General features: G+C 30.3%; 1 protein-coding gene across 3 annotated transcripts in view; it reads left to right on the forward strand.

Moving 5' to 3' along the window:
* Abca3 (ATP binding cassette subfamily A member 3) overlaps positions 1 to 15,551 on the forward strand; it is a 177,711-nt gene extending 162,160 nt beyond the window's left edge. For all 3 annotated transcript variants that reach the window (XM_075299189.1, XM_075299188.1, XM_075299190.1), the window contains 8 exons: positions 61 to 186; positions 277 to 501; positions 803 to 953; positions 1,018 to 1,194; positions 5,744 to 6,397; positions 6,472 to 6,582; positions 6,661 to 6,852; positions 14,865 to 15,551. In XM_075299189.1, the coding sequence (XP_075155304.1) occupies positions 61 to 186; positions 277 to 501; positions 803 to 953; positions 1,018 to 1,194; positions 5,744 to 6,397; positions 6,472 to 6,582; positions 6,661 to 6,852; positions 14,865 to 14,907 (1,679 nt within the window). In that variant the 3' untranslated portion in view covers positions 14,908 to 15,551. The remainder of the gene's footprint in view (positions 1 to 60; positions 187 to 276; positions 502 to 802; positions 954 to 1,017; positions 1,195 to 5,743; positions 6,398 to 6,471; positions 6,583 to 6,660; positions 6,853 to 14,864) is intronic.
* Positions 15,552 to 18,481: the final 2,930 nt, after the last annotated feature.

Here is an 18,481-nt window from a genome sequence, read left to right on the forward strand (position 1 = left end):
TTTTAATTTTCGGAAATTTCAATAAATTTTCTTTTATTTAATCTTATTGAAAATATTTAGTTCGCTATTTCGTGGTAATATTCGTCTTTGGACTCTCGGTTCTTCCATGTACATATTTGATCTCAATGTTCTTCTCGGAACCATCAACTGGATTTGGTAGAGTTTCTATAATCAATATATTTTGTGGTAAGTTGAATTAGGCTAGATGTCACTTTCTCGCTCGACCAGATATTGGAGTTTTCTTAATATTTTTTTGATAATTTTCCCTTTCCATAGGTATGGCCCTCTTTATTGTGGTTGCTGTGATGTCCATTGATTTCTTGGGCACAAAACCTACTGCCGATTTATTGGGTTGGATATTTAGGATATTCCCTCATTTCTCATTGGCCATGGGTCTTAATAAATTATATGTGAATGTAGCTACACGAGAGGCCTGCAGTAATAGAGTTATTGTCATTCTACCCGATGCTCTAAGATGTCAATTGGTACCGAAATGTTGTTGTAAGTAAACTTAGTCATATAAGAGTGATTTCTGTCCAGCAGGGGTAATTATATGTTTTTTTTTTACTAAAATACAAATCGATATAGGTTAGATTAGATATAGTGGTAGCCTGCTATATTATCCGGCTTAGACTATACAGTCCATTGTAAATTCTAATTAAAGAAAACAGTGATTTAATTAATTAATTTATAATTCAATATTTATTCTATTTCAATTATGATTATAATTGAAAAAAATATTAATGATATTTTTTTCTGTGTATACAACTTCAATTTATATGTCTTCTTCTATTCCCTACAGACACCATACCCTATTTTGATTGGAAAGAACCTGGAATTTTACCAGAAACTGTCTACTTAATTGCTACTGCCGTAGTATTCTTTACTGTTTTGATTTGTCGTGAATATGGCATTTTGAATGAATTGATTTACAAATGGAAACAAAGAAATTTGTAAGTATTCAATATTTTTTATAAGGAATATATTTAATATTTTTATCGATTTATATTTTATTAGCAAACCTAATCCACCGGCCGAAGATGCATACCATGATGATGATGTTGAAAATGAAAAGGAACGCATTTTGAATATGACACCTTCGGAATTAACCGTTCAGAATTTAGTATTAGATCGTGTTACTAAATACTATGATAACTTTTTGGCTGTCAATCAAATATCGTTATGTGTGAAACCGTAAGTTTTTGATTTAATTAAATTGTAAATTTAAAATTTTAAAATCAGGGCGAACGGTGCTGATGCTCTCCCATCAGAGAGCAAAAACCAAATTAATGCACGACATTGGAAGATAGTCGATATGGCATATAAGGGTGATGATTATTAATAGTCGCTTAGACATACAGTGAAACCTCCAAGTTTTGACAGTTTTTATACTTTGTCATTCCGTTTGTAACACATCGACATATTGCTCTAAGACTCCGAACTAAGCATGTCCGTCCGTCTGTCTGTTGAAATCACGCCAACTTCGGAACGAAACGACTTGAAACTTGCACAAGTATTTGTTATTGATGTAGGTCGGATGGTATTGCAAATGGGCCATATCGGTTCACTTTTACGTATAGCCCCCCATAAATTTGGCTTGCGGAGCCTCTAAGAGAAGCATATTTCATCCGATCCGGCTGAAATTTGAAACATAATTATATATAGCCCTTATATAAACCGATCCCCAGATTTGACCTCCGGAGCCTCTTGGAGGAGCAAAATTCATCCGATCCGGTTGAAACTTAGTACGTGGTGTTAGTATATGGTCTCTAACAACCATACCAGAATTGGTCCATATCGGTCCATAATTATATATTTAGCCCCCATATAAACCGATCCCCAGATTTGACCTCCGGAGCCTCTTGGAAGAGCAAAATTCATCCGATCCGGTTGAAACTTAGTACGTGGTATTAGTATGTGGTCTCTAACAACCATGCAAAAATTGGTCCACATCGGTTCATAAATATATATAGCCCCCGTATAAACCGATCCCCAGATTTGGCTTGCGGAGCCTCTAAGAGAAGAAAATTTCATCCGATTCTGTTGAAATTGGGTACGTGGTGTTAGTATATGGTCTCTAACAAGCATGCCAGAATTGGTCCATATCGGTCCATAATTATATATAGCCCTCATATAAACCGATCCCCAGATTTGGCTTGCGGAGCCTCTAAGAGAAGAAAATTTCATCCGATTCGGTTGAAATTTGGTACGTGGTGTTAGTATATGGTCTCTAACAACCATGCCAGAATTAGTCCATATCGGTCCATAATTATATATAGCCCTCATATAAACCGATCCCCAGATTTGGCTTGCGGAGCCTCTAAGAGAAGCAAATTTCATCCGATCCGGTTGAAACTTAGTACGTGGTATTAGTATGTGGTCTCTAACAACCATGCAAAAAGTGGTCCACATCGGTTCAATTTTATATGTAGCCCCCATATAAACCGATTCCCAGATTTGGCTTGCGGAGCCTCTAAGAGAAGACAATTTCATCCGATTCGGTTGAAACTTAGTACGTGGTATTAGTATATGGTCTCTAACAACCATGCAAAAATTGGTCCACACGGGTCATAATTATATATAGCCCACATATAAACCGATCCCCAGATTTGACCTCCGGAGCCTCTTGGAAGAGCAAAATTCATCCGATCCGGTTGAAACTTAGTACGTGGTATTAGCATATGGTCTCTAACAACCATGCAAAAATTGGTCCATATCGGTTCATAAATATATATAGCCCTCATATAAACCGATCCCCAGATTTGGCTTGCGGAGCCCCTAAGAGAAGAACATTTCACCCGATTCGGTTGAAATTTGGTACGTGGTGTTAGTATATGGTCTCTAACAACCATGCAAGAATTGGTCCATATCGGTCCATAATTATATATAGCCCTCATATAAACCGATCCCCAGATTTGGCTTGCGGAGCCTCTAAGAGAAGCAAATTTCATCAGATTCGGTTGAAATTTGGTACGTGGTGTTAGTATATGGTCTCTAACAACTATGCAAAAATTGATCCATATCGGTTCATAATTATATATAACCCCCATATAAACCGATCCCCATATTTGAGCTCCGGAGCCTCTTGAAGGAGCAAAATTCATCCGATCCGGTAGAAATTTTTGTCAGAATTTTATTTCCGTAGAAAATTTTGTCAAAATGTTATTTCTATAGAAAATTTATGAAGCACCTCTTAGTTGGAGAGGAATGTTTTGCAAAACCTTTCAAAACATCAAGAATTCTACCAATCTACCAAACAGTAAAAAATCTGTAATTTTTGTCGTCTTCATAATTGTATATAGCCCTCATATAAAGTGACCCCAATATTTCAATTCTGGCTCTATAATTACCACACAAAAGTTCATATCGGTTCGTAATTTTTCTTCCCTATACATACCGGTCAAGAACTGAATATATACGTATTTAATCGACCTTTCTTTTGTCTACTATATATATAACGCATGGACTAACTTACAATTTAGAAGATGATGTTAAGAAGTTTTAATATGCCTTGCCATCGGCCGTAGCCCAAGTAATTTAATTGTGGATGACCGTCTTTAGTAGAAGTTTCTACGCAAGCCATAGTGGAGGGTACATAATATTCGGCCTGGCCGAACTTACGGCCGTATATACTTGTTTTAATGTATTAATATAGCCAACGTCTTACGTTTGTCCACTTTTGAGAGATGCCCGGTCCTCATAGTGTCCAAGTTTTAGAGGTTTCACTATATTTGGTAAATATTTTATATCACCAACCAAAAAAGTTGTTTGTTTGCGTAATGATAGGAAAACCATATCATAATAGAACACCATTTCGATTGAAATAATCCTATTTTTATTGAAGAGATGTCTCGTGATATTAGATGAAAGTCCAGATTCCGATCATTTATTTTGAATTGAGCTGAGAAGTGAGTCATAACTGTACAGGTACTTGGAGATACCAGTTCGTAGTTGAGTTAGCTCCGATCTCGTCTCGCCAGGCGGCCATATCTTGTCGTCGTTCACTGGTGGTGGGGTTCCTCCCAGTTCAATGCTCCACTGGTAGGAAGAATTCGCCTTGTGAACTGCTGCGTGTGCACGGCGTCCAATGCCGCTCTTATTCTCTCATCACTATCATTGCCGATCAATTGATTAATTGCAAATTCCTTCTGAAATCGAACTGGATGGTCTTGAATCTTTCAGAGGGCGCCCTTCTGGTAGTGGCATGGTTCGGGTAATTAACCCAACCGCCCGAAGGAACGTTGTCTCGTCGAGGCTATTTGGAACTCATGCTGCTGATGTTGCTCCAGCGACTTAGAGTGACATCCAGTGGAGAATCCTTCATTGGGTATCTGTTATACTGGGAGTTCAAATGGCATCCGTACAGTCGATAGGGGTGACCAAACGATTCTTTCTCCCAAGTGCTACCACCCAATGTTTTCTGGATCTTTTGCATCGTATAAAAGATCCTTCGTTATCTGTTCTACTGGGAGTCCAAACGGCATCCGTACAGTCGATAAGTGGGCGATCAATCGACTCTTAAGTTCTTTGAATCGTCTCCTTATCTGTATCCCAAGTGCTACCAGCCAATGTCTTCAGGATCTTGTTCCCACTCCCAACGTTAGCAACAATTTCCGAGTTTTTATCAAAACGGAACTAAGGTCATACATAGAACCTTGAGGTTCTTGCACGTGGGAATGCTCTGGCCAAAAATGTCGATATCGATTCATCCGTTTGGTCGCAGACGTGAACACGTTTGTTGTTGATTTTGGGGAAGAAAGTTTCAGATTCCTGGTGACAAAGAAAACCCTAAATGTAGGGTGATAGTCATTAATCCTCACCTCAAACTCCTTGATGGGTCTACCTGATGGATAGATGGATCAATTGTTCGCGTAGGTTATCATATGGACATGTGTTGATGGTAGAAGAGTCCTTGCCAATTGAAAATTAAAGAGCAGGAGGAAATGTTTCGCATGCTTACCAAAGAGGAACATGCCATAAAATGTCATGCAACGAATCTTGAGGTTGTTGCAAGTGGGAGTGCTCTGGCCACGTGTATATCGAGCTCCTGATTTCTCTCTTTAGTCCACGACCTTAAGATATGTGATTTAGGTATAGAAAGTTTCAGATTCCTGCCGACAGATTCCTATCACAAAGTTCGGGGAGGTTAGGTTAGGTTAGGTGTCAGCCCGATGTATCAGGCTCACTTAGACTATTCAGTCCATTGTGATACCACATTGGTGAACTTCTCTCTTATCACTGAGTGCTGCCCGATTCCATGTTAAGCTCAATGACAAGGGACCTCATTTTTATAGCCTCATTTTTATATAGAGTCCGAACGGCGTTCCACATTGCAGTGAAACCACTTGGAGAAGCTTTGAAACCCTCTGAAATTTCACCAGCATTACTGAGGTGGGGTAATCCTCCACTGAAAAACTTTTTGGTGTTCGGTCGAAGCAGGAATCGGACCCACGACCTTGTGTATGCAAGGTGGACATGCTAACCATTGCACCACGGTGGCTTGGGGAGGTAGTCATCAATCTTCACTTCAAGCTCCCTGACATCTCTAACTATGGAACAATTGTCTGCATAGGATATCAAGTGGACATATGGCAGTGGTAGAAATCACCTGTATCTGTCTGTATGCTAATATTATGCGACGTTACGAGGTCCGTCCATTCGAATTTGGCGCCCTTCTTATTTGTTTTTATCTTCCTACTGTGATTATATTAAAATGATTTCTTTTACAATTTCCCCACCATAGAGTTGAATGCTTTGGCCTGCTGGGTGTTAATGGTGCCGGTAAAACTACCACCTTCAAAATGATGACCGGTGATGAGCGTATTACCAGCGGTACGGCCTATGTCAAGGGCATGAATCTAGCTGCTGATATTAACAGCATCTACAAAGAAATTGGTTATTGTCCACAATTCGATGCTTTGCTAGACGATTTAACAGGTCGTGAAACTTTACGTATTTTCTGTCTACTACGTGGTGTACGACGTGATCGCATCAATCAAATATCCGAAGAATTGGCGAAATCTTTCGGTTTCATGAAACACATGGATAAAGAGACTAAAGCCTATAGTGGTGGTAATAAACGGAAATTGAGTACAGCCTTAGCGGTAATAGGTAGCCCATCGGTGATATATTTGGATGAACCGACAACGGGTATGGATCCGGCAGCACGTCGTCAATTGTGGAATATGGTATGCCGCATAAGAGATTCAGGAAAGTCAATTATTTTGACTTCACACAGTATGGAAGAGTGTGAAGCTTTATGTACACGCCTGGCCATTATGGTTAATGGTGAATTTAAATGTCTTGGATCCACACAACATTTGAAGAATAAATTCTCCAAAGGTCTTATTTTGAAGATCAAAGTGAAACGCAGCACGGATATCATAAAGACGTCCAAGTAAGTTTTTTTAATCATTAAACATTTGAATTTATGTGAATAATTTTTTTGCTTCCCCTTTTTTGTACTTACAGCAGCTTGGTATTGAGTATAGAAAATAATTCACAACCCTCACAAGTAATGGAACAGGATATCCAAAATGTCAGAACATTTATAGAAACCGAATTCCCTCAAGCCATTTTACAGTGAGTATTTTTGGGATTTGGAATTCATATAATTGGTATTAATTCAATTTTTTTATTTTCTTCTTCAAATTTCTATAGAGAAAACTATCAAGGTATACTTACTTTCTACATTCCATTATCCAGTATTAAATGGTCTCAAATATTTGGCCTTATGGAAAGTAATCGTGATCAATTGAATATTGAAGACTATTCAATATCCCAGACGACATTAGAAGAGATTTTCTTAGATTTTGCCAAATATCAACGAGAAGATACACGACAAGGACCCAAGTGAGCATTTATCAAGCAAAGAGTCCACTTTACCACAACCCCCTTCAGAAAGCATCCACACTTTGCACTCTATCCTATCCTCACATCTTAGCATTATTCGTTTATAAATTTATGTTAAGTATAATTTTTTTTTTGGCTTAATATCTGACATGCAAAATATTTTGGACAATTTATTAGAATTTTTTTTCAAGCACAATTCTCTTTTGCACATTTGTAAATAACTCATTTTTTTGACTAAAAATAATTGGTTGTATTAATATAACACGCTTATATTTAATTTTTCTTAGATTTAGTTAATTTTAATTGGTATTTATTATTATGTATTAAATATTATTTTTATTTAATATAAAAAAATACACAAAAACACACAAAAACTTTTCGTTCCACTCAAATTTATTTCATGTTTCTTTATTGTGAAAAAATGCACATTTTTTTGCTCATTTAAGTTGATTTGGATCATCATCTTTTGTTGCACAAATAATATTGTTTTCGGCACATCTGCACAATGAGACCACGATACTAACCCAATATTTTTTAACAACATTGTCATTTGTAGATGTAGGTTGATACAGTTGGTAGAGATTTTCTATAGAAATGATATTTTGACAAAATTTTCTATAGAAATTAAACTTTGAGAAAATTTTTGTTAGAAATAAAATTTTGACAAAATTCTCTAAAGAAATAAAATTTGAACAAAATGCTGTATAGAAAAAAATTTGGACTAAATTTTCTATGGAAATAAATTTTGACAAAAGTTTCTATACAAATAAAATTTGGGCAAATTTTTTATAGAAATAAAACTTTGACAACATTTTCCATAGATATAAAATTTGGATAACGTTTTCTGTAGAAATAAAATTTTGACAAAATTTTTATTTTTATAAAATTTTGAAAGAAAATTTCCAAAGAAATAAATTTCTGACAATGGAAATAAATATTTGACAAAATTTTCTATAGAAACAAAACTTGAACAAAATTTTCTATAGAAATAAAATTATGACAAAATTTTCTAAAGAAATACATTTTTGACAAAACTTTCTATAGAAATAAAATTAGAACAACATTTTCTAAAGAAAGAAAATTTTGACAAAATTTTCTATAGAAATAAAATCTTGACAAAATTTTCTTTAGAAATAAAATTTGGACGAAATTTTCTTTAGAAATAAAATTTGGACAAAATTTTCTATAGAAATGAAATTTTGACAACCTTTTTTATAGGAATAAAATTTTGACAAAATTTTCTACAGAAATAAAATTTTGACAAAATTTTCTATAAAAATAAATTTTTGACAAAAATTTTCTATAGAAATAAATTTGTGACAAAATTGTCTATAGAAATAAAATTTGAACAAAATTTTCTATAAACTAAAATTTTAACAAAATTTTCTATAGAAATAAAATTTTGACAAAATTTTCTATAGAAATAAATTTTTATAAAATTTTCAATGGTTTTGAGCTGAGAAATTTTGATGAAAATTTCTATAGAAATAAAATTTTGACAAAATTTTCTTTAAAAATATAATTTTGACAAAAATTTTCTTTAGAAATAAAATTTTGACAAAATTGTCTATAGAAATAAAATTTTGACAAAATTTTCTATAGAAATAAAATTTTGACAAAATTTTCTATAGAAATAAATTTTTATAAAATTTTCAATGGTTTTGAGCTGAGAAATTTTGATGAAAATTTCTATAGAAATACAATTTTGACAAAATTTTCTTTAAAAATAAAATTTTGACAAAAATTTTCTTTAGAAATAAAATTTTGACAAAATTGTCTATAGAAATAAAATTTTGACAACATTTTCTATAGAAAAAAAAGGACAAAATTGTCCATAGAAATAAAATTTGGACAAAATTTTCTATAGAAATAAAATTTGGAAATAATTTTTTATAGAAATAAAACTTGGACAAAATTTTCTATAGAAATAAAATTTGAACAAAAATAAAATTTTGACAAAGTTTTTTATAGAAATAAAATGTTGACAAAGTTTTCTATATAAATAAAATGTTGGCAAAAAAATTTAATAGAAATAAAACTTTGACAAAATTTTCTACAGAAATAAAATTTTGACAAAATGTTCTATAGAAATAAAATTTTGACAAAATTTTCTATAGAAATAAAATTTTGACAAAAGTTTCTATAGAAATAAAATTTTGACAAAATTTTCTTTAGAAATAAAATTGTGGCAAAATTTTCTATAGAAATAAAATTTTGACAAAATTTTCTATAAAAAAATGGACAAAATTGTCCATAGAAATAAAATTTGGACAAAATTTTCTATAGAAATAAAATTTGGAAATAATTTTTTATAGAAATAAAACTTGGACAAAATTTTCCATAGAAATAAAATTTGAACAAAAATTTCTACAAAAATAAAATTTTGACAAAACTTTCTATAGAAATAAAATTTTCTAAAGAAATAAAATTGTGGAAAAAAATATAATAGAAATTTTCTATAGAAATAAAATTTTGACAAAATTTTCTATAGAAAAAATTGGTCAAAATTGTCCATAGAAATAAAATTTGGACAAAAATTTCTATAGAAATAAAATTTGGAAATAATTTTTTATAGAAATAAAACTTGGACAAAATTTTCCATAGAAATAAAATTTGAACAAAAATTTCTACAAAAATAAAATTTTGACAAAACTTTCTATAGAAATAAAATTTTCTAAAGAAATAAAATTGTGGAAAAAATATAATAGAAATAAAACTTAGACAAAATTTTCTATAGAAATAAAATTTGAACAAAATTTTCTTTAGAAATAAAATTTGGACAAAGTTTTTTATAGAAATAAAATTTTGACAAAATTTTCTATATAAATAAAATTTTGGCAAAAAAATTTAATAGAAATAAAATTTTGACAAAATTTTCTATAGAAATAAAATAAAATTTTGACAAAATTTTCTATAGAAATTTAAATTTTGACAAAATTTTCTATAAAACTAAAATTTTGACCAAATTTTCTATAGAAATAAAAGTTTGACAAAATTTTCTATAGAAATAAAAATTTTACAAAATTTTCTATAGAAATAAAATTTTGACAAAATTTTCTGTAGAAATAAAATTGATAACATTTTTCTATAGAAATAAAATTTTGACAAAATTTTCTATAGAAATAAAATTTTGACAAAATTTTCTATAGAAATAAAATTTTGACAAAATTTTCTATAGAAATAAAATTTTGACAAAATTTTCTATAGAAATAAAATTTTGACAAAATTTTCTATAGAAATAAAATTTTGACAAAATTTTCTATGGAAATAAAATTTTGACAACATTTTTTATAGAAATAAAATTTTGATAAAAATTTTCTATAGAAATAAAATTTTGACAAAATTTTCTATAGAAATAAAATTTTGACAACATTTTTTATAGAAATAAAATTTTGACAAATTTTTCTATAGAAATAAAATTTTGACAAAATTGTCCATAGAAATAAAATTTGGACCAAATTTTCTATAGAAATAAAATTTGGACAAAATTTTTTTTAGAAACAAAACTTGGACAAAATTTTCTATAAAAATAAAATTTGAACAAAAATTTATACAAAAATAAACTTTTGACAACACTTTCTATAGAAATAAAATTTTGACAAAATTTTCTAAAGAAATAAAATTTTGACAAAATGTTCTATATAAATAAAATTTTGGCAAAAAAAAATCTATAGAAATAAAATTTGCACAAAATTTTCTATAAAAATAAAATTTTGACAAAGTTTTTCTATACAAATAAAATTTTGACAAAATTGTCAATAGAAATAAAATTTTGACAAAATTTTCTATAAAAATCAAATTTGGACAAACTTTCCTACCGACAAAATTTTCTATAGAAATAAAATTTAAACAAAATTTTCTATAGAAATAAAATTTGGACAAAATTTTCTATAGAAATAAAATTTGGACAAAATTTTCCATAAAAATAAAATTTGAACAAAAATTTATACAAAAATAAAATTTTGACAAAACTTTCTATAGAAATAAAATTTTGACAAAATTTTCTGAAGAAATAAAATTTTGACAAAATTTTCTATATAAATAAAATTTTGGCAAAAAAATCTATAGAAATAAAATTTGCACAAAATTTTCTATAGAAATAAAATTTTGACAAAGTTTTTCTATACAAATAAAATTTTGAAAAACTTTTCGATAGAAATAGAATTTTGACAAAATGTTCCAAAGAAATAAATTTTTGACAAAATTTTCTATAGAAATAAACTTTTGGCAAAAAAATCTATAGAAATAAAATTTTGACAAAATTTTCTATAGAAATAAAATTTTGACAAAATTGTCAATAGAAATAAAATTTTGGCAAGATTTTCTATAAAAATAAAATTTGGACAAACTTTCCTATCGACAAAATTTTCTATCGAAATAAAATTTAAACAAAATTGTCTATAGAAATAAAATTTAAACAAAATTTTCTATAGAAAAATTTTGACAAAATTTTCTATATAAATAAAATTTTGGCAAAAAAAATCTATAGAAATAAAATTTGCACAAAATTTTCTATAGAAATAAAATTTTGACAAAGTTTTTCTCTACAAATAAAATTTTGACAACATTTTCTATAGAAATAAACTTTTGACAAAATTTTCTATAGAAATAAAACTTTGACAAAATTTTCTGTAGAAATTAAAATTAGACAAACTTTTCCACAGAAATAAAATTTTGACAAAAATTTGTATAAAATTTTGACAAAATTTTCTTTAGAAATAAAATGTTGACAAAATTTTCTATAGAAATAAAATGTTGACAAAATTTTCTATATAAATAAATTTTTGACAAATTTTTTTACAGTAAAAAATTGGACACACTTGTCCATAGAAATAAAATTTTGACAAAATTTTCTATACACCCAGAAAAAGGGGCTCTAATGCCAACTGAACTTTATTTTAGTTCATGAAGATCTGTTGATTTTTGTTAAATTTTGCACAATATGAGTAAATGTTCCTTATTTGAATAATTTTTTGCTAAGAAAAAAGTTGTATACAAATACACTGAAAAAAATATTGTCGGGAGGTCAAAGATTTCACGTCTTTAGAATACGGATATAAATTTTGCTTAGCATAGAAGACGCATTTCTCTAATATAAAGTTTTTTTCCTTGTCCAAAAGTCGATAAACTTTTCACTGAAGTCGTATTGTCCTTATAATTAAGTGATTTCACTTAAAAATGGGTATCATAACATAAAAGAAAAAATGTTTGGGCTAAGGTCAACTTGACTTTAATAATTCAGAAAAATTCTTTAAATTCAATGAAATTGTCTTTAAATTTGTTGTCTTTTTGCATCTTGACTACAAAGCAAAAAATCATTCAAATATAGGACATGTTTTTTAACACTTTATTTTAAAGACGTTTTTACTTGAAACATAGCATAATTTCTACTGAAAATCGAGTCTTAATTAGGAAACTAAAGTTGTCGTTAACTCGGTTTTAAAGGACTTTAATAGCATACGACGAAAAAAAGCTGAAAAGCGAAAAATTAAAATTTGAATCCTGGAAGCAAGTACACAAAACCCAAATTTAAAAGAGAATTGTGTCTTAAAATTATCTTTACTTGTATTCTCCGCGTCTTTGGCTCGGAATCAATACCAAAATTTTTAAAGTAAAGACAAAATCTTTGGAACCGGGCATGCTTTTTTTCAGTGTATAGTGCACAATTTTACTAAAAAATAAAATAGTTCATATTTTCCTAAAATGGCAGAAGTTTGCTTAAATTGAGTTCATAAGTCTCTCAAATGAGTAAATTTTACTAAAATTGTACCTGTCATTAACTTCGTATAGCGCTAAAGACATTTTAACAATTTTTAAATCCAATTTTTTCTTTCAACATATGAAATTTTCTTAAACAAGAGAAAAAAATTAATTATTTTTAATAAATTTTCTTCAATTTGACAAAAAGTATTAACTTATTTGTAACATATTGCAATTAGAAAACTATTTTAGTTAAAATTTTCTAAAATAAACCTACATTTTCTTCCACGGTGGGTTCACTTTTTTTTTTGGGTGTAGAAATAAAATTTTGACAAAATTTTCTACAGAAATTAAATTTTGACAGGTCATATTCTCAGATGGATTATATCAGTGTATTATGATTTATTATTAATCACCGCTGAAACAGGCTTAGGGTTTGCCTATGTCTGGGATTAATCGCACGACCCTCAGACATGCTGAACATTCCACCATCATCTTAATACGTCGACTTCATTCACACCTTGCTAACTTATTTTGCTATCTATAAACTAACAAATTTTCTTTTAAGATTATTTCCAGCATTTAACGCTTTTCTATTTCCAAAAAGAACACTGCACCCAGAAAAAAGTGACCCCTTCTTTAAGTTAAAATGAACTCATTGTGAAGAAAGTTGAACTTCGTATAGCGCCAAAGACATTTTTATTTGTTTGAACGATGTGATTTTCGTAGAAATCAGGAATAATGCATTCCACATATTAGTTAACATTTTCCTATATTTATATACCACTATACTACAGAATGAAAAAATTTAACTAATTTGAATTCATATATGGAATGATTTTATTGAATTTTTTCATTCATTTCGACAAATCTTACACATTTGTGGTAAAACTTTTACTTCATAATTAGAACTGCTTACCTTCGTTTTTAAATACAATTTTATTTATTTCTATAAGCAATTTTATCTTCAATAAAAGACATGTTTTATTAATATATTGAATATATTTATTAAGAATCAACAGCATCGAATCTCTTTGAAATATTAGTTTATTATTCCACTATTTCCAATTTCCGTGTGATATTATCAACTGTAAAACGCACTTTTTCTTCTTCTTCTTCTTGTACTTTTCACTTTTAATAAGTTGCTGCCTAACGATTTTGTCCTCCTTTTACAATTTCAATACCTACAAATATAAAAAATCATAAAACATTTTTGTTCCAAAAGGTTAGCGTCACTGAATATTACCTGATAATTGAAGATTCCAAAATGAAGACAAATGAAAGGGTTGTTATTCTGCTGGTGTTTTCTTTCTTTATGCACTATCACGAACATTGATAGATTTATTTAAAAAACGAAAATTTTTCTCACTAATTTAAAATAACAAATATTTTATATATTTTATTTGTTATTTATTATATTATTTTACCATATTATTTTTTAACAATCTCTCCGTATACCAAAACAACGCGATTCCAACTAAAAAAACAACCGACGCGCAAATATATCGATTACACCCACGCGCAAACACATCGATTACGATGACAGGTATCGATTCCAGGTAGACAATACAAATTTAGGAAAATTTCCTATATTCTAACAAGTGTGTTTCCTTAAGTTTTGAAAGGATTGCATACTTCTTAGTACGAATGAACTAAAATATTTTTCTATGCCAAGTGTTGTTCGTATGTATGAAAAACTTTCTATTATAAAGGAAGTCGCAATTATCATTTTATAAGAAATTTTACTAATTTTGAGGAAACTTGGTTTTAGTTCGGTTTTTGTTTATTTTTACGAATGCTTTGTTATCGGCGAATAAAATTTTCTTTTTCAGTAGTAAATTCTTATACCCAGCGAAGAAAATAGTATGAGTAAAATTCCATGCCTTATTCTAGTTAATGAACTATTCCTAACTGCTTACAGTTTAGGATTTTTTTACTGAAACGAGTAAATTTTATTATTTTTCACAAAAATTTACCTTAATGGAAATAAAATGGATAAACTATATTGATGAAAATTTTTTCCTTTAGTTTCGAAGGCACTTTTTTCTGGGTGTGAAAAGAATATTGACTTAATGAAGAATTGATTTCAAAAATATTTTTATTGCAAGGAAATCACATCGTCGAATAAACACCAAATTCTTTAAATTTACATAAAAATCTATGGATTCAAGTCAATATTTTTTTCCTATTTGTTTTAGTGCATGTTGCGATTAAATATGACTATCTGCACTAAAATCGCTTGTTTTTTCTCTTAAATTAAATTAAATTAAATAAAATAAAATTAATTTTTCTCTTTAATTTCAATTCTTAAGAACGAAATTGTGTGCCTGCTGTTATAGCATAACTGATGAATAATTCCATAATACTAAGAAAATCCATGAGGAACAGAAGCAGAAGCTATGTCGACAAGTCAGTGCCTACAAATAGAACACCACGAAGTGATAACAAGGAACAAAACGCTAGTATGGAATGTCAGTACAATCATTTGAGTTACTAAACAACGGAGCCGTGATTAAATCTACCAAAAAATATTCACTTAAACGTCATAGATGCTATGTTATAATATTAAGTATTTATATAAAAATAATATATATAATACGAATATATTAAAAAATATTATTGTATAATTGTAATTTATAGAAAAATCTACAAATAACTTAAAGAATAATCCTAAATGAATGCCAGTACTATAACAAAAACTGAATGTCAGTACTATACAGAAGAAAAAAAGCCACAAGAAAACAAAATTTATTTTTTATCAATGTGTCCTTTTTAACAGTGTACTTCATATATTTAATTATGTTTTTATTGTTATATTTAAGGAAAGTATTTTTTTAAAGATATTTTAATTTTATTTTAATGTTTGAGGAAAGGTTTTTTTTATAATTTTATTTTTAAAATGTTTCAATAAGAAAATGGAGAAGAACTTTAAATTACACTGTGCTCACGAAATAAAAAGAATGAATATACCCATAAAGGGTGGAATGTGCCCGTTTAAATATTCTTACTTTCGAAATTTAAAAAAAAAAATTAAAAACAATAAAAAAACTAACAAGTATATACGGCCGTAAGCTCGGCTAGGCCGAATCTTATATACCTTCCACCATGGATTGCGTAGAAAGTTCTACCAAAGACTGTGTCATTCACAATTGAATTATTTAGGTGGTGGTAACACTTCTCTTGCCATTGGTTATTTTAAACCTCCTTGTAAAATGTAAGTTACTCCATTTGGAGTCTATGTTATTCATAGTACTAAAGTTCGTTTCTGGCACAAAAGGAAATATTATAATTTATCACCGTGAATAGGGTCCAGAGAATGAAGCCGATCCATTTGTGTCGGCGGAGGCTGACACTAATTTTTTGCCCCCGACGGCGGCGGCTGGACGGCTAAGCCGATATAAATTTGATATAAATTTGTCTATTCGTCGGCGAACAATTATCCATTATAAAATCAAGTTGAAGTTATCCGAATGGTAATGAGATTAGTTGTACAACCAATCTTACTATACCATTTACAACTCAATCAAATTTCCTCAGCTAAATTTTTGCAAAATTATATTAATTATAGCAACTTGATGCTGACGGATTTTGGGTGGAAATTTAAACATTTTGACAAATAATAAAACAATTACAAATACATTTTGCTGATTTAAAACGATAATTTTGATTACACTGACAAAAAGCATACCCGGTTCCAAAGATTTTGTCTTTACTTTAAAAAAATTGGTATTGATTCCGAGCCAAAGAAGCGGAGAATACAAATAAGGACACTTTTAAGACATAATTTTCTTTTAAAATCGGGTTTTGTGTACTTGCTTCTAGGAAGCAAATTTTAATTTTTCGCCTTTTCACCTTTTTTTATTCATATGCTATCAAAGTCCTTTAAAAACGAGTTAACGACAACTTTATTTTCCTAATTCAGACTCGACTTTCACTAGAAATTATGCTATGTTTCAAATAAAAAACGTCTTTAAAATAAAGTGTTGGAAAACGTGTCCTATTTTTGAACGATTGTTTGCTTTGTGTCAAATTGCAAAAAGACAACAAATTTGAAGACAATTTCATTAAATTTAAAGATTTTTTCTAAATTATTAAAGTCAAGTTGACCTTAGGCCAAACATTTTTTCTTTCATGTTATGATATCCATTTTTAAATCAAATCACTTAATTATAAGGACAATACCACTTCATTGCAAAGTTTATCGACCTGTGGTCAAGAAAAAAAAAACTGTATACTAGAGAAATGCGTCTTCTATGCTAAGCAAAATTTGCATTCGTATTTTAAAGACATGAAATCTTTGACCTTACGACAATATTTTTTTTCAGTGTAATTGGCGGCTAACTTTGAGTCGAGATGAGTCGACATATTCGGCGGTGGCATCGACTGACCTGTCGGCGGGGGCTAAAATTGGTGGCGCGATAGGGTCCCAAACACAGGGTTGTTAACTTATTTGGGCGAAATAATATGTTTGCCTATTATTCCGTGGCAAAATTCCAGAGAAGATAATGTAGCCGACCCATTTTTCGGCGTCGGCTGACACGAAATTGTTGCCTTCGGCGGCAGCTTGTCGACTAAGCCGCTATAAATTTGTTTATTCGGCGGCGGAGATTTATCCATTATAAAATCAATTTGAGATTAGTTGTACAACCAATTTTAAAATTAAATTTACAATTCATCCAAGTTTCCTGCTCTAAATTTTTGCAAAATTATCAAAGTAACTTGATACTGATTGATTGTGGATGGACGGCAAAAATTTTTGGCCAAATGTACAATTATTAATACATTTTTCTGATATAAATCAATATTTTTGATTAATTGGCGGCTAAATTTGAGTCAATTTGAGATTAGTTGTACAACCAATTTTAAAATTAACCCTGATATGCCGACCGTACTACATGTAAAGGGTGATTTGTTAAGAGCTTGATAACTTTAAAAAAAAAAAAACGCATAAAATTTGCAAAATCTCATCGGTTCTTTATTTGAAACGTTAGATTGGTCCATGACATTTACTTTTTGAAGATAACTTCATTTAAATGTTGACCGCGGCTGCGTCTTAGGTGGTCCATTCGGAAAGTCCAATTTTGGGCAACTTTTTCGAGCATTTCGGCCGGAATAGCCCGAATTTCTTCGGAAATGTTGTCTTCCAAAGCTGGAATAGTTGCTGGCTTATTTCTGTAGACTTTAGACTTGACGTAGCCCCACAAAAAATAGTCTAAAGGCGTCAAATCGCATGATCTTGGTGGCCAACTTACCGGTCCATTTCTTGAGATGAATTGTTCTCCGAAGTTTTCCCTCAAAATGGCCATAGAATCGCGAGCTGTGTGGCATGTAGCGCCATCTTGTTGAAACCACATGTCAACCAAGTTCAGTTCTTCCATTTTTGGCAACAAAAAGTTTGTTAGCATCGAACGATAGCGATCGCCATTCACCGTAACGTTGCGTCCAACAGCATCTTTGAAAAAATACGGTCCAATGATTCCACCAGCGTACAAACCACACCAAACAGTGCATTTTTCGGGATGCATGGGCAGTTCTTGAACGGCTTCTGGTTGCTCTTCACTCCAAATGCGGCAATTTTGCTTATTTACGTAGCCATTCAACCAGAAATGAGCCTCATCGCTGAACAAAATTTGTCGATAAAAAAGCGGATTTTCTGCCAACTTTTCTAGGGCCCATTCACTGAAAATTCGACGTTGTGGCTCGTTAGTAAGTCTATTCATGATGAAATGTCAAAGCATACTGAGCATCTTTCTCTTTGACACCATGTCTGAAATCCCACGTGATCTGTCAAATACTAATGCATGAAAATCCTAACCTCAAAAGAATCACCCTTTAGTACACCTGTTATGTTCAGGTTTCTGCGTTTACAGTGCTTTACATTTTCTAATCTACTTGTTGGTGTGCTACAGAATATAACGGCCCGTCGGCA

This window comes from Haematobia irritans, chromosome 3, assembly GCF_050003625.1.
Source record: "Haematobia irritans isolate KBUSLIRL chromosome 3, ASM5000362v1, whole genome shotgun sequence".
NCBI lineage: Eukaryota > Metazoa > Arthropoda > Insecta > Diptera > Muscidae > Haematobia > Haematobia irritans.